Source organism: Peromyscus californicus, unplaced genomic scaffold (assembly GCF_007827085.1).
Source record: "Peromyscus californicus insignis strain IS unplaced genomic scaffold, ASM782708v3 Scaffold_6__1_contigs__length_162567912, whole genome shotgun sequence".
Taxonomy (NCBI): domain Eukaryota; kingdom Metazoa; phylum Chordata; class Mammalia; order Rodentia; family Cricetidae; genus Peromyscus; species Peromyscus californicus.
Window position 1 is genome coordinate 131,435,801 of NW_026294584.1, and position 13,180 is coordinate 131,448,980.

Genomic DNA, 13,180 nt, shown 5'->3' on the forward strand with positions numbered 1-13,180 from the left:
TAACTTTTACACATCTCCAAAGCCAGCTTGGTATATTTGGGAATTTGGGCGTAGCTTCTCTTACTATTTCCAGCTGGAGGGGCTGCTGTATCTTATGGGGACACAAAGAAAATTTTAGGATTATGGAGTAGTCTGTAAGAGTGTATCATCTGAGCCAGTTGCCTTGAAATGGTTCTGGATGTTGGATCATCTGGGCCATGGTGTCATCAGAGATCTTTCAGGGGGTCTTGGCTGGTCAAACCTGATGTATTTTAATCTGGAACAAATCCATAGCCTATGGCTTTCTGTGGAAACAAAAGCAGAGCCTCTTTTCCAAAGCAACATATCCTTATATCCAAATTTTGAAGTCAAGGTACCTTTAAAATATCCATATTGGTTTAACTCAATAGCTTTTACAATCAAATGTTTTTCTTCAGTTACGAATATCAAAGAGAACATAATCCAGATTCTCTGTGTGGTAGCCATCTTTACATGGCTTATTTTTTATATTAGCTTGAGCCTATTGCTTTAAACTGCAGCCTTCTAAGCCTGAAATGGAGCTGGCGCTGTGGCTGCTGGCTCTGCCCACTTCAGCTTCCCAACATGGCGGTGGTACATTTTCTGCCAGCTCTGGGAGCCATCAACTCTCAGAAATAGTGGGTCTATGCTTCTATCAAAGCAGCGTGTAGCCCAGAAACCTCTTTTTTTTTTTTTTTTTGTACTAGCAAAGGCTAAATCCACCACGTAGCTTAATGTGCCACTTGCAGAGCCCCAGCTTAATGTGCCACTTGCAGAGGCCTCATTCCCGCCATACTGCAGGTCGAGCACGCACGCCAGGAACCCGCCATAGTAGATAGTAGCTCAAACATGCAGGCTGCCGCTAACTTGAGGGGGGCAACTAGGAACTGTTTTTAGCTCTGTTTTAGAATCTTTTTACTCAGGTTTTAGGTGGAAACTCTTGCCAACACGTTGGGTGCCATTTGTTGCTTGAGAGCTTCTCTCCAGGTCCCACCAAGCCCTGCAGTCCCACAACCCACGTATAAAATAATCACTCAGATGCTTATATTACTTACAAACTGTATGGCCATGGCAGGCTTCTTGCTAACTGTTCTTATATCTTAAATTAATCCATTTCCATAAATCTATACCTTGCCACGTGGCTCGTGGCTTACCGGCATCTTCACATGCTGCTTGTCATGGTGGTGGCTGGCAGTGTCTCCCTCACCCAGCTTCCTGTTCTCTCAATTCTCCTCTCTGTTAGTCCCGCCTATACTTCCTGCCTGGCCACTGGCCAATCAGTGTTTTATTTATTGACCAATCAGAGCAACAGATTTGACATACAGACCATCCCACAGCACATGGGCATCCTTGCAGGGGGCAAATCCTTTAAGAAAGTTGACTCTGTCTCCCAGAATACATCAAGTGACAAAGCTCCTCAGCTAAGAGTGGGACTTTGTGACCATCTCCCTCCTTCACACTGGGATTATTTTTGATTTGATCTTGCTCAGGTTTTGTGCATGCTTTCACAACCACTGTGAGTTCCTATATGCAAGTGCACTGTTGTGTATGTTAAATACCACTGTGTGTGTATTTGTGTGTTCGAGTCCATGAATGCACATTTAAGCTATGTAAGAAAGCATCAAGAGGGGCCTCTTGCAAAGCAGGAAGGCAGGATTCACTAGAAGCGAATACTGCTGAAGCTTTGGACCTGAGCTTTTCTCCTTCAGAATCACAAGAAAATCAATTTCTATTGTTTAATAGAAAGTGTGATATTTTAGTACTTCAAGATACATGGCATTTTTGCATATCTAATATATACAACTGGCCCATTAATGTTCCAAATATTAATTCCATTACTCAATATCTTTTGGCCTCTGGGCACTTGGGCACAAGCACACACACACACACACACACACACACACAAATACATAAATAAGTAAATTTTTTAAAGTATCAGAAAATGGTAAAAAAAACAAAACAACACAGAATTTCTAATATTTTAATCCTGTTGCATCAGTCCAAGACTTACTTATACACCACTGTATTACACATGCCATAGGAACTTATGTGCCAGACAATGTCTATTTACAGCCACTGATACTACTTTTTAAAATTTTTATTTATTCGCCTCTCATACCATATATCCTGACTGCAGCTTCCCCTCTCACCACTCTTCCCAGCTGCCCCTCCCACCTCCCCTCACCCCTAGATCCACCGCACCCCTAGATCCACCTCTCTAATCCAGGCCTTCAGGGTCATCAAAGGAACATGGCACAAGATGCAATAAAACTAGGCACAAATCCTGGTATCAAGGCTGGGCGAGGCAACCCAGTGGGAGGGAAAGGGTCCATCCCAAAAGCAGGCAAAAGAGTCAGAGACAGCCATACTGTCAGGAGTCCCCCCAAAACACCAAGCCAACAACCGTAATATATATGCAGAGGACCTAGTGCAGACCCATGCAGGCTCCATGATTGCTACTTCAGTCTCTGTGAGACTCCATGAGCCATGCTTAGTTGATTCCTTGGGCCATGCTCTCCAGGTGTCATCAACTCTTCTGGTTCCCATAATTCCTCCTCCCCCTCTTCTGTTGGGTATCTAGATCTCTGAGGGGAGGAAGCCAGTGGAGATCTCCAACCTGGGCTCTCTCTCTCTGCCTAACGTTTGCCTGAGGGTCTCTGCATCTGCTCCTATCAATTGCTGGAGGAAGCCTCTCTGATGATGACTGGACCAGGCATCGATCTGTGAGTATAGCAGAGTATCCTTAGGAATCATTTTGTTTGTTTGTTTTGGCCAGTTGTGTTTGGTTCTACCCTAGGTCTCGGGGCTGTCCAGCCTCCAGTTCCTAGTCATCCAGACAGTGTCAGGCATGGGCTTCCTCTCATGGTATGGGCTGCCTCAAATTGGACAGTCACTGGTTGGCCCTCCCACAAGCTCTGAACCACCATTGCCCCAGCACATCTTACACTGCAGGGCAAAGGTTATGTGACTGGGTTGGTGTCTCAGTCCCTTCACTGGAAGCCTTGTCTGATTACGGAAGATGGCTGGTTCAGGCTCTGTATCCTCCATTAATAGGAGGCCTTGGGAGGGTCACCCTCGTAAATTCCATGGATTTTCCACTGTATAAAGTTCCCACATCACCCCCTAAATGCCATGCAATTTCAGTCTTCTCCAGTCCTCTCTCCCTGCATCCTCCACAACCCAATCCCTCCTATTCCCATCCCCACCTGCCCCCAGTCCAACCACAAAACCTATTCTATTTCCCCCTCCCAGGGAGATCCACACGTCTCCCCCGCACCCCCAGGAGCCCTCCTTGTTACTTAGTCTCTGGGTCTGTGGATTGTAGCATGGTTATCATTTACTTAAGAGCTAATATCCACTTAAGAGTGAGTACATACCATGTTTGTCTTTCTGGGTCTGTGTTTTACCTCATGCAGGATGATTTTTTCTAGTTCTTTCCATTTGCCAGCAAATTTCATGATGTAATTTTTTTTTTTTAGCTGCTAATACTCCGTTGTGTAACGTAACACAATTTCTTTATCCACTCTTCTGTTGAGGGATACACTGTTACTTAAAAAATGTTTCACATTTATTTGTGTATTGGGGGAACATGTGTAAAGAAGACAATTATGGGAGTCGGTTCTCTCCTTCCATTATATGGTTCTAAGGACAAAATTCAGGTGGTCACATGTTGGGATGAGCACATTTACCTAATGAGCCATCTTGTCAGTACCCCAACATTTTGTATAAAATGTTTCAAAACGCAAATTTATCTATGGTATTTAAAACACTCAAACAAACAACAGCAGCAAAACAGTTCCACGCATCCCAGACTGGTCTCAAACGGGCTATGTAGCCAAAAGTGACCTTGACCTTCCTGCCTGGGATTACAGTGCTGGGATTCTAGACATGCGCACTTTTTACAGTTTGTGTGGTGCAGGGGAATGACCACTGTACCAACCGGTCACTATCTCGGCCCTCTAAGGATTTTCTAAGGTTAAAATTCAATGTACAGTGTAACTATTAGCTCTCTGTGTCTAAAGCAACTAGCCTTTACAATGTTATTCTGCTCCTTAGAAACATTTATATAAATGAATTATCTTAGAAAAGATTTTATTACTTATTAAAGTAATTGCTGTTTTATGCTAATTTTGCCAGGCTTTTGACAACTTAGTAAACTTATCTTAAAAGTCTAAATTCACTTACCTGCTTAAGTCTTCTAGATGGCTACTTTACAACCAACCCTTTTAGGTGATTTTAGTGCATTTAACACCATTTAATACTATATGTATCTGTGACTGGAAATGTGTAGAGATGTTTATCTGAGTTTGATATTATATGGGAGTCTGCAAATTAAAGACATGTAGTGAAGGTTGTGGGAGCCCGTTGTCAGGTTCCTCGTGGCTTTACCCAGCAGGTCCACATAGAGAGGATGATTAGGACCACGGGCCTGAGTGCAGGTGTCTGAGATGGTCTGCACTTGGCTGTCCTGGGGGGAGGTCTTTTGCTCCACCCCTTGGCATCTCTATAAATACCCTGGGGCAGAGACAGTCAGGGCTCCTTGGAATAGGTTCCAGGACTTCTTGAGGCTGTCCTTTATTTTCTCTCTGTTTATCTCCACAATCTGAATCCTTCTAATGTTTCCTGCTGCTTGCACTCAAGAAAACTCTGGGGAACTGTGGGGTTGGTGGTTAAACGCCCCACAGAAGGTAAAGTGACCCACATTCCCTTTTATACAACAGGCTTGTCTGGATTTTCAACATGGAAAATAGTGGAATTCTTTTGACTTTTTTTTGAGACAGGATCTCACATATACTGGGCTGGCCTCAAATTCGTCATGTAGCCATGGGTGACCTTGAGCTTCTGTTCTCCTGCTTCCTTGAGATTACAGGTGTGCAGCCAGTACTTAAGACAGTGCTCTTTTTAATTAGTTCCATTTGGAGAGGCGCGGGGGGGGGGGGGGGGGGGGGGGGGGGGATTTCTCTGTGTAGCTTTGCGGCTTTCCTGGAACTCACTTGGTAGCCCAGGCTGGCCTCGAACTCACAGAGATCCGCCTGGCTCTGTCTCCCAAGTGTTGGGATTAAAGGCGTGCGCCACTACTGCCCAGCCAAACTAGTTTTCTTAAATATTTTTTCTTGTGTTTTATATGCTCCCTGTAAAACTGTGTAACTGTTGTCTGTTAATATTCTGTATAACTTTTCAAAAGTTTTTTTTTTTTTTTTTGAATTGTAGGAAATTACACACAGGACAGAACTGAATTTAACAAGAGGCTCCAGGTATACTTGGCCTGGCAGTCCTATCTGCACACCTCTAAGTGCTTGAATTCGGCATTAATTCATTAGCCTCTGTTACCGTCCCACATGTGACCGGACAGACCACCCAAGGTGGGTCTCATCCCTGTGACAAGGGAGCAAGCTATCAAGCTGAAACTACATGACGATTATCACTGATGTCTTCAGAGTAAAATGTTTGGGAATGGTGGTCACGCTGGGCCTGGCAGCACTTATGTGTACTTCCTGCACTTGGACGGCTTAAGCAAGGGGATGAATTTAAGCTGACCTGGGTTTCACACCAAGACCCTTTCAGTACCAACAGAGAGGGAGTCAGTGGTGCAGTCCTTCCAGACATTATGAAGACAGTCCCGCATGGGTACCTCAGGCTCCTAAACTTCGTTCCTATTTCTATTCTGCTTCTGCCATTTGTTTCAGGTCAAGCTACTCTTAACTCCATGCCTTACTCACTGGGCAGAAAACATTTTGGGCACACTTAAACACCACAGAAAACAGAAACAAAACCTCTGGAGCTTTTCTTATTTTCCCAATAAAGTATGAGGTTAAGGAGTCTGGTGGCACTTGGTATGTGGCTCAGTGATGAAGCACTTCCCTAACATGCCCTAGGCCACTGGGTCAGAGGAGGAAGATGTCTGCAGCAGTGTGCTGGTTAACACCGGACCCTGGAAACTCAGCAGAACACAGGGGTTGAGCAGCACACGTCTTCACATAATGAATCTATATTTTCAGAGATGATACCTACTAAACTCACACTAATTTCTATTAGTCTATTTCCTTATTAATTTTACAGTTGTGATCTTTCAATTTTATTAGTTTCTAAAAAGAAACACAAGATACACTGGTTACCAGAGAAGACTCATACAAATCACTGTCTTTGATGCCCACCAGCTTCAGGGTTTTCAGAATACTACAAAACAAACTACATTAAGCATAGGTAGATCTACTAGAGTGTCAGCTATCAAAACTAATAGAAAGGCCTTACTGTTGCAGGAACCCCATGGTTGGCAAAAATCAGAATGGACAATTCACAGAACGTAAAAAGATGGTGTAGCTAGAGTTTTCCTGCCTGGCCCACAGTCAGGACAAATCTCTCTCACCTGCTAGTCCCACAGCCGCTCAGACCCGACTAAGTAAACAAGGAGACTTATATTGGTTACAAACTGTATGGCCATGGCAGGCTTCTTGTTAACTGTTCTTACAGCTTAAATTAATCCATTTCTATAAATCTATACCTTGCCACGTGGCTCGTGGCTTACTGGCATCTTTACATGCTGTTTCTCATCGTGGCGGCTGGCAGTGTCTCTCACTCAGCCTTCCACTTCCCAGCTTTATTCTCCTCCTTGTCCCACCTATACTTCCTGCCTAGCCACTGGCCAATCAGTATTTTATTTATTGACCAATCAGAGCAATCTGATATACAGAACATCCCACAGCAAGATGGTATTAATTTCCCCCACAGAAGCTACCTCTGACACAAACCTCTGTGAGATGCTCAATGGGCCCCATGGCCGTGCTCCTGCTATAGTGATTTGCCTGTAACAGGATGTCAAGGACCAAGTCTTTTGTAAAAGATGACTGCAATAGCCTTCTACTTACAAGATGTTTTGGCTATCCTCTTGGATGTAACTACTGTCCCCAGGGCACATGCTATGGCTGTCCATTCACACGCATGGGGGCAGGAGGCAGGAGGCAGGTGAAATTCAGATCTGAGGAAATCAAAATGAGCACAACAAGAGTGTCCTAAAAGCTGTGATTTGTTTTCTAACTTCCTGAAACAATTTCTCAAAAGAAAAAGAGAAGATAGTAGTATGCAAAAATATCTCATTCTTTATTTTTAAGGATAATTGCCATTAATACAGGAAGAACTGATATTATAAAAATCAGAAAAACATTAGCATTCAATGAACAAATTGAAATTCGAGCTCAAGGCTGATCAGGAATGTATGTTTGGCATTGTTCTGATGGAAGAAGGATGTATGCTAGTCTTCTTAAACAGCTGCTATAGAGTAAAAAAGTTAAATTCTAACAGGGCTACAGTACGCTGGCCAGTAACTTGTGGACAAATATCTGTTTCAGACAGTCAGTGTTATTCAAAGTACAGTCTATGACATTGTAGTTCTTCAGCCAGAAGCAAGCCGAGGCTTTCTTGGTAAAACACAATTTATTCATGCAGGCGCTGTGTGTGTAAGAGAATAAGGGAATGCCAAGAGGCCATTGGCATGATTTGATGTCAACCCAACCCATCAAGAAAGCAAGTGACAGCGCAATGACACCATCACAAATAATCAGGGACAGGAGGTCTGTGGTTCTCCTTTTGGAGTCTTCAGAATCTCTAAGAGTGCTGGCAAACAAAATAAAACAAACAAAAACCAAAAGAAAAGCCACATTGGGACCTTTGAACCCCTCTAATCATACAGTAGAAGGGAAGAAACAAACATAAATGGGTTGTCATTAAAGCCTTCCAACACTACAATGAACTATTATTTGTCCCAAAACAACACAATCATGTTTGGAGAAAAAGGGAGAGAACTGGAGATCGTGATATTAGGCAAAGAAAGCCAGACTCAAGAAAATAACTAAATACATTTTCTCTTGCTTACAAAATCTAGGGTAAACATTTTCAGTGGAACGGGAGCTGCCTGGGAGGAAGAAAATCAGAAGGGGGAGGAGAGGGTAACAAGGGCAGATACGATCAAAGCACATCATATAGCTACATCATACACACTGAAGAAAATGAAACTCAGGACTTCATACAATATACACTAACAAAAAAGAAAAAAATCTATGAACTTGAATGCATTTTATGTCAAATACTGAGTCAACACTTATACTAATGGTTAATAAACTACAAAACATTAAAAAAACACAAAATATAGTCTGTCCCAGAACTTAAAAACTCATTCCTTTAATGATTTTGTCTACAGAAATTCCTAAAAACAGTAATCATTGGCACACTTGTAAATCATGAAAACATGATGCTTTTTATCAAAACATAGGGAAGAAATTTCAACTGAGGTCAAGGATATTATATTCTCACCAAACATATTTTTCAGTTCTTTGTGCTCCATGTCACATAGCTTTATGTATTTTTTTTTTTTTTTTTTAAGAAACAAGGGCAGCTGGACTCAGAGTTTCAGCCCAATGCTCTGAAACTCCTCAAGTCTCCATGCTAGGGAAGGACCTGGTATCTAAGTGCTCTACTATAAAGCATCCTCATTCTTAAGAGAGAGCACACTTGCCTCCATCCTTCACTTTTTCTTTTTAAAAAGACCTGAAGCGGCACCCTTTACCTGGCGGCGCCCAGCCACTGCCTTCCTTCCTTTACCGGCTTTCCAGGACACTGGGTGAGTTTTCGCCCTGGCATTTTTGCCCCTTTTGTGTGGTGGCTTCTTTTCTTTGTGCACCTTCATGTGCTGCCTCAGATGAGAGCTCTGGCTGAAACACTTGTCACACTCCTCACACTGGTAGGGCTTCTCCCCCGTGTGGGTTCTCTGGTGCTGAATGAGGTGGGAACTCTGGCTGAAGCACCTGCCACACTCATCACAGCAGTAGGGCTTCTCTCCAGTGTGAATCCTCTGGTGCTGAATGAGATTTGAGCTCTGTTTGAACCTTTCTCCACACTCATCACACTTATAGGGCTTTTCCCCAGTATGGATCCGCCGATGCTGAATGAGGTTGGAACTCTGAAAGAAACTTTTCCCACAATCAGCACATTTGTGGGATTTCTTCCCTGTGTGGATCTTCTGGTGCTGAAAAAGAGTGGAGCTCTGACTGAAACTCTTAGAACACCTAGTGCATTTGTAAGGCTTCTCATCCACGTTTCTTCTCCGTCGACTCAAGCCTGAGTCGAATCGAATGGTCATCCCCCATTTCTGCGGCTGGCGGGATGTCTTACGCTTGTTCTCATAGGCTTTGCCTTGGCTTGAGCTTCGAGAAATACCCCCTTTAGGCTTTCCTAACCTCATGGTGAATAGCCAAATGTATTGTCAAGAGATGCTGCTGTCTTCCCGAACTAAGCTCTCATATCCTAGAGGAACGCAACTCAAAATTTTCTGCATGTAGGAAAAAAAGAAAAAGAAAAGTACAGATCAACTGTTGCTCAACCTTAACACCTCTTCAATCTATCAAAATTGCATCCATATTTAAATCAAAGCACACCTAACACAAATAAAACAAATGCAATTTTAAGAGACAAATACTTGTCAGACAACTAACTCCACAAGTTAAACTTAATAAATATAATCATTAATTTGCAAATTTTAATGTGTTTGGACAGGCAAAAGAAAGGATGAAGAAAAACACGAATGTGTTAGGGAGCAGCAACAGAGGGTATATGGAAGGACTAGAAAGTACAAACAAGATAAAGTCTCAATGGGAATAGAAAACTAACTGCAAAAGACCATAAAACTTCCTGCCTTGGAGTATTTCATTTCAGTGTTGACTGCTAAATTTCTCATTTAATAATAGCAGCTACCTAAGACATTCAAATTCAAAAGAAATGACATATACTACTCTCCCACAGATTCCTACTTATTGTTATTTGTTTGGCTATTTCTGTTGATGATAACCTAGCAAATTGTGTTGAAGATGGAAGCTCCTCTGTAAAAAGAATTCAAAGTAAGTACTAGTGAGAAAAATCTGAAGAAATGCTGTACTCTTCCTTTCCTAGATTGCACTGAGCCTTGAAAGAAGGCAAGACTCTAAGTGTCAAATTAATTTTATTTGTTTACACGTAAGGCTGTCTGGAGGCCTTTTAAAATGTCAAAACAACCCCCCCACACACACACACACACCACACAAATTCCAAATAGGTGGCAATGTGGGAGGAGTTGGGGTTGCAAAGCAAAACCTTTATGGTATCTTGGCTTAGAAAGCCTACTTGCAAGTCAGTAATTAATTGTCCTGAGTTTCCTTGCATACAAGCATATGAAGTAAGTAAATAAAAACACAAATGGCATTTTTCCTGTTTTTTCTTCTTCATTTTGTTGTATAATAACTCTCCAAACGTTAAGAGTGCGCAGGACTTTTTCTGGGTGTTTAATAATTTTATCTCCTGTAGTTGCAGTAACAGGAGGAGCTGCAAATAACACAAAGTGAGAACAATCACAGCCCGTTAACTGTCTCAGTCATGTACAGACTACCCATTGCACAGGAGACACTGTGTGCGGTACATGGTACTCAACAGCTATAACGGTAATCACACATTTTCACAAAAAGCACATCTTTTTACATGCTGAGGAAGTCACAAATGATTGGAAACCGATGGATTATGAAGTCTACCTATGGATGAAGTAATCATAATTACAGGTAGCCTGTGTGTGCTATCTTATTTTTAAGGACTTTGTACAGCTTTATGCCGTCATCTCCGTTTGTGGGTTTGTAAACACAGGCACAAAGCTAGTCTGCACACCCATCCCAACCCAGGAGCCGCCTCCGGGGCCTGTTTGCTCACTGGCAGAACTAGGGGTCCATCGCCCCCTCCTCCAACACCAAGTCCGGTGTTCTGAATTCCCCAGGAGAGAGGCTCTGTAAAGCTGGGTGATGGAGCCCGGGTGCCGGGAACCTGTCTAGCCGGTATGCACCTGCTTCCTCACCCATTTATGAGCGCAACAAAGCGTCCACCGGCTCCCTGGAAGTCGCTCACAATGGCCCCGGGGCCGCCGAAGCATCCCCACAAGGGAGTCTTTCTCCGCGACAAGCGGAGGCGCCTTGGCCGAGGCTGACCCCAGGCCCGGGCCGCTCGCTCGGCTCCGTGCCCCGCGCAGCCCCACCCGACACCCGCTCAGGCCGACCCGCCGCCCGGGTGCACTCACCGTGCAGGCCGCCACGGTGCTCGCCTCGCGCCTCGCCCGCCGGAAGTGCGGGCTGTTAGCGGCGCTGCCGGCCGCTCTAGGAAGAGGCGGAGAGACACTCTATGGTCCCCGGCCCGCACCCCCCCCCCACTCTCCCACATTCCCCCCCCCTCCCCCCCAGTGCTGCGGATTCTTCCGGTGGTTCTTTTGTATTCCTCTCCTACCACTCGGAAGGCCGAGTCCAGGACCGCAGGGCCTGTTACTTGCTCTCTCTCTCTTTGTAGTCCGATCAACCTACACAGAAACTGGCATTTGTTAGGTTTTTTTTTTTTTATTCAAACCAGCCTGCCTAATTTGTAAATTGCATTCTTGGTACTGAGTATCTAGTATTGAGAAATAACATCAGCCTGAGGTATTAGAGTCATGTTTTTCATGGGTCGCTTTATATCACCCAAAGGCCCTGTGAGTGGGAATTTCTGGAAGGCACTGTCTGCAGAGGCTGATTGACTGATTAAAACTGCAGTGGTGAAGAGAGGTGGGGATGGTGCAGGTCCAGAGCATAATTACTATTTATCTCGGGCTGCGTTTAGCCCTTTACACATCCAATCCTTGCCCAGCCCTATGGAAGTACGTGTAACATCCTGACAGATAAAATACCTTTGGAATGTATTACACAAAGTTCGATTCTCCAATCAAAAGGCTAAGAACGCTATCAGATAACATCTACAGCTGAGGTTTCTCCCCGGGGCTGTAACCCATCTCTGATGTTTCCACAAATGTATTTCCTTTCACGAAACTAGTTGCAGGTTGGAACGTGGAATTTGGGTAATCTCAATCAGTGTACCCTGGGCCATGGTCACTCCTGTTTGACTCCAGGGTAAACTGTTATTTATGCCTTTGAAGTGAGAGCCGTGGTTTTGCTTCGGCCACTCCTATCAGTAGGAAACAAATACATTGTTTACTGGACAAGAACCTCAGCTTGGAGAGGAAGTTTGTTCACGTTCACACTGTGAGAGAACAGCCTGGTTTGGAAGGCCCTTGTTTACCTCCTCCCCTGAGAAGTCCTTCCAATCTAAAGACTTCAGATTCATCACCTGTGCTTCAGACTCCCTCACTGGCGACCTCACGCTGATCTTGAAAGGACCAGTGTGGGCTCAGGACCCCCCACAACAGGACCAAGTTCTCAGCAAAAAGGAGATGTATTTGCCCTGGAGAGGCAAGGGATGGGGGATAAGAGACAGGAGACAGAGGACAAGGGAGAAGGGGAAGGGAACAAGAGAGAGGGGAAGGGAGTATTTGTCCCTGAGGGGAACAAAGGACTGCCTCTGGATAAAGAGGAGACCCATGTGGCCCACAGGAAAACAGCAGCTTATAACGCTAAAGGGGAAAGCCCCATGTTAGGATGAGGTGTTTTATTTTGATTGGACATGTTAATTGGGTGAGCCAAAGGGGGCTTTTGATTGCTAGAATTCAATACTTTGATAGCTGGACCTTGCTAGTCAGTCTCAGGAGGTGGAAGTGGCCAAATACGAAGGACACTAGCCCACTGGAGCATGTGGTTCTGGCCGACTTTGCCCTTCTCCCCACCCCCTCTGCCTTGCTAAAATCCATTCGATCACATTCCTAAAGCTAGCCACCAAGGTCTGTTCCTTTATTTGGCCAATTCTTCCTCTTGTTGCTGACTACCAAGGTCTAGCAATCAGAGCCCCCTTTGGTTCACCTCATTAACATGCCCAATTAAAATTAAACACCTCAGCCTAACACAGGCTTCCCCTTTACCTTTATAAACCTCCATGTGCCATGTCTGTCTCCTCTCTATCCAGAGACAGTCCTTTGTCCCTCTGGGACAAACACCTCTCCTCTTTTTTTGTCCCCTTCCCTTCTCCCTCAACCCCCATCTCCCTTACCACCCCATCCTAGCCCATTGTAACACAGACCTCCCTTTCTTCTCCTCTTAAAATCACACCTGCAAGGTCGTTTACTGCTGCTCTCTGCCTGAGTCAGGAAGCAACCACTTTTTTCTTCCCCGCTTAATAAAGGATCTCTCTGTGAAAAACAGATGTTTGGGTATGGTGTGCCTAATCCAGGGTCTGGGAGGAAGTCCCTGTTAGAATTCCTAGC

At 44.3% G+C, this 13,180-nt stretch overlaps 1 protein-coding gene across 2 annotated transcripts; it reads right to left on the minus strand.

Moving 5' to 3' along the window:
- Window positions 1–7,071: 7,071 nt before the first annotated feature.
- On the minus strand, window positions 7,072–11,177 carry Znf22 (zinc finger protein 22). Of its 2 annotated transcripts, none has more exons than XM_052721258.1 (2): window positions 11,081–11,177; window positions 7,072–9,319 (listed from the first exon to the last, which is right to left on the minus strand). In XM_052721258.1, the coding sequence occupies exon 2, from the start codon at window positions 9,230–9,232 to the stop codon at window positions 8,516–8,518; it is 717 nt and encodes a 238-aa protein (XP_052577218.1). In that variant the 5' UTR covers window positions 9,233–9,319; window positions 11,081–11,177; the 3' UTR covers window positions 7,072–8,515. The 2 variants fall into 2 exon arrangements, with proteins under 2 accessions (XP_052577218.1, XP_052577219.1); XM_052721259.1 differs by lacking the exon at window positions 11,081–11,177 and adding an exon at window positions 10,862–11,061.
- Between the last annotated feature and the right edge of the window lie 2,003 nt (window positions 11,178–13,180).

Bases quoted from the DNA above. Each gene is read 5' to 3' on its own strand.
- Znf22 (XM_052721258.1), bottom strand. From the start codon at position 9,232: ATGAGGTTAGGAAAGCCTAAAGGGGGTATTTCTCGAAGCTCAAGCCAA.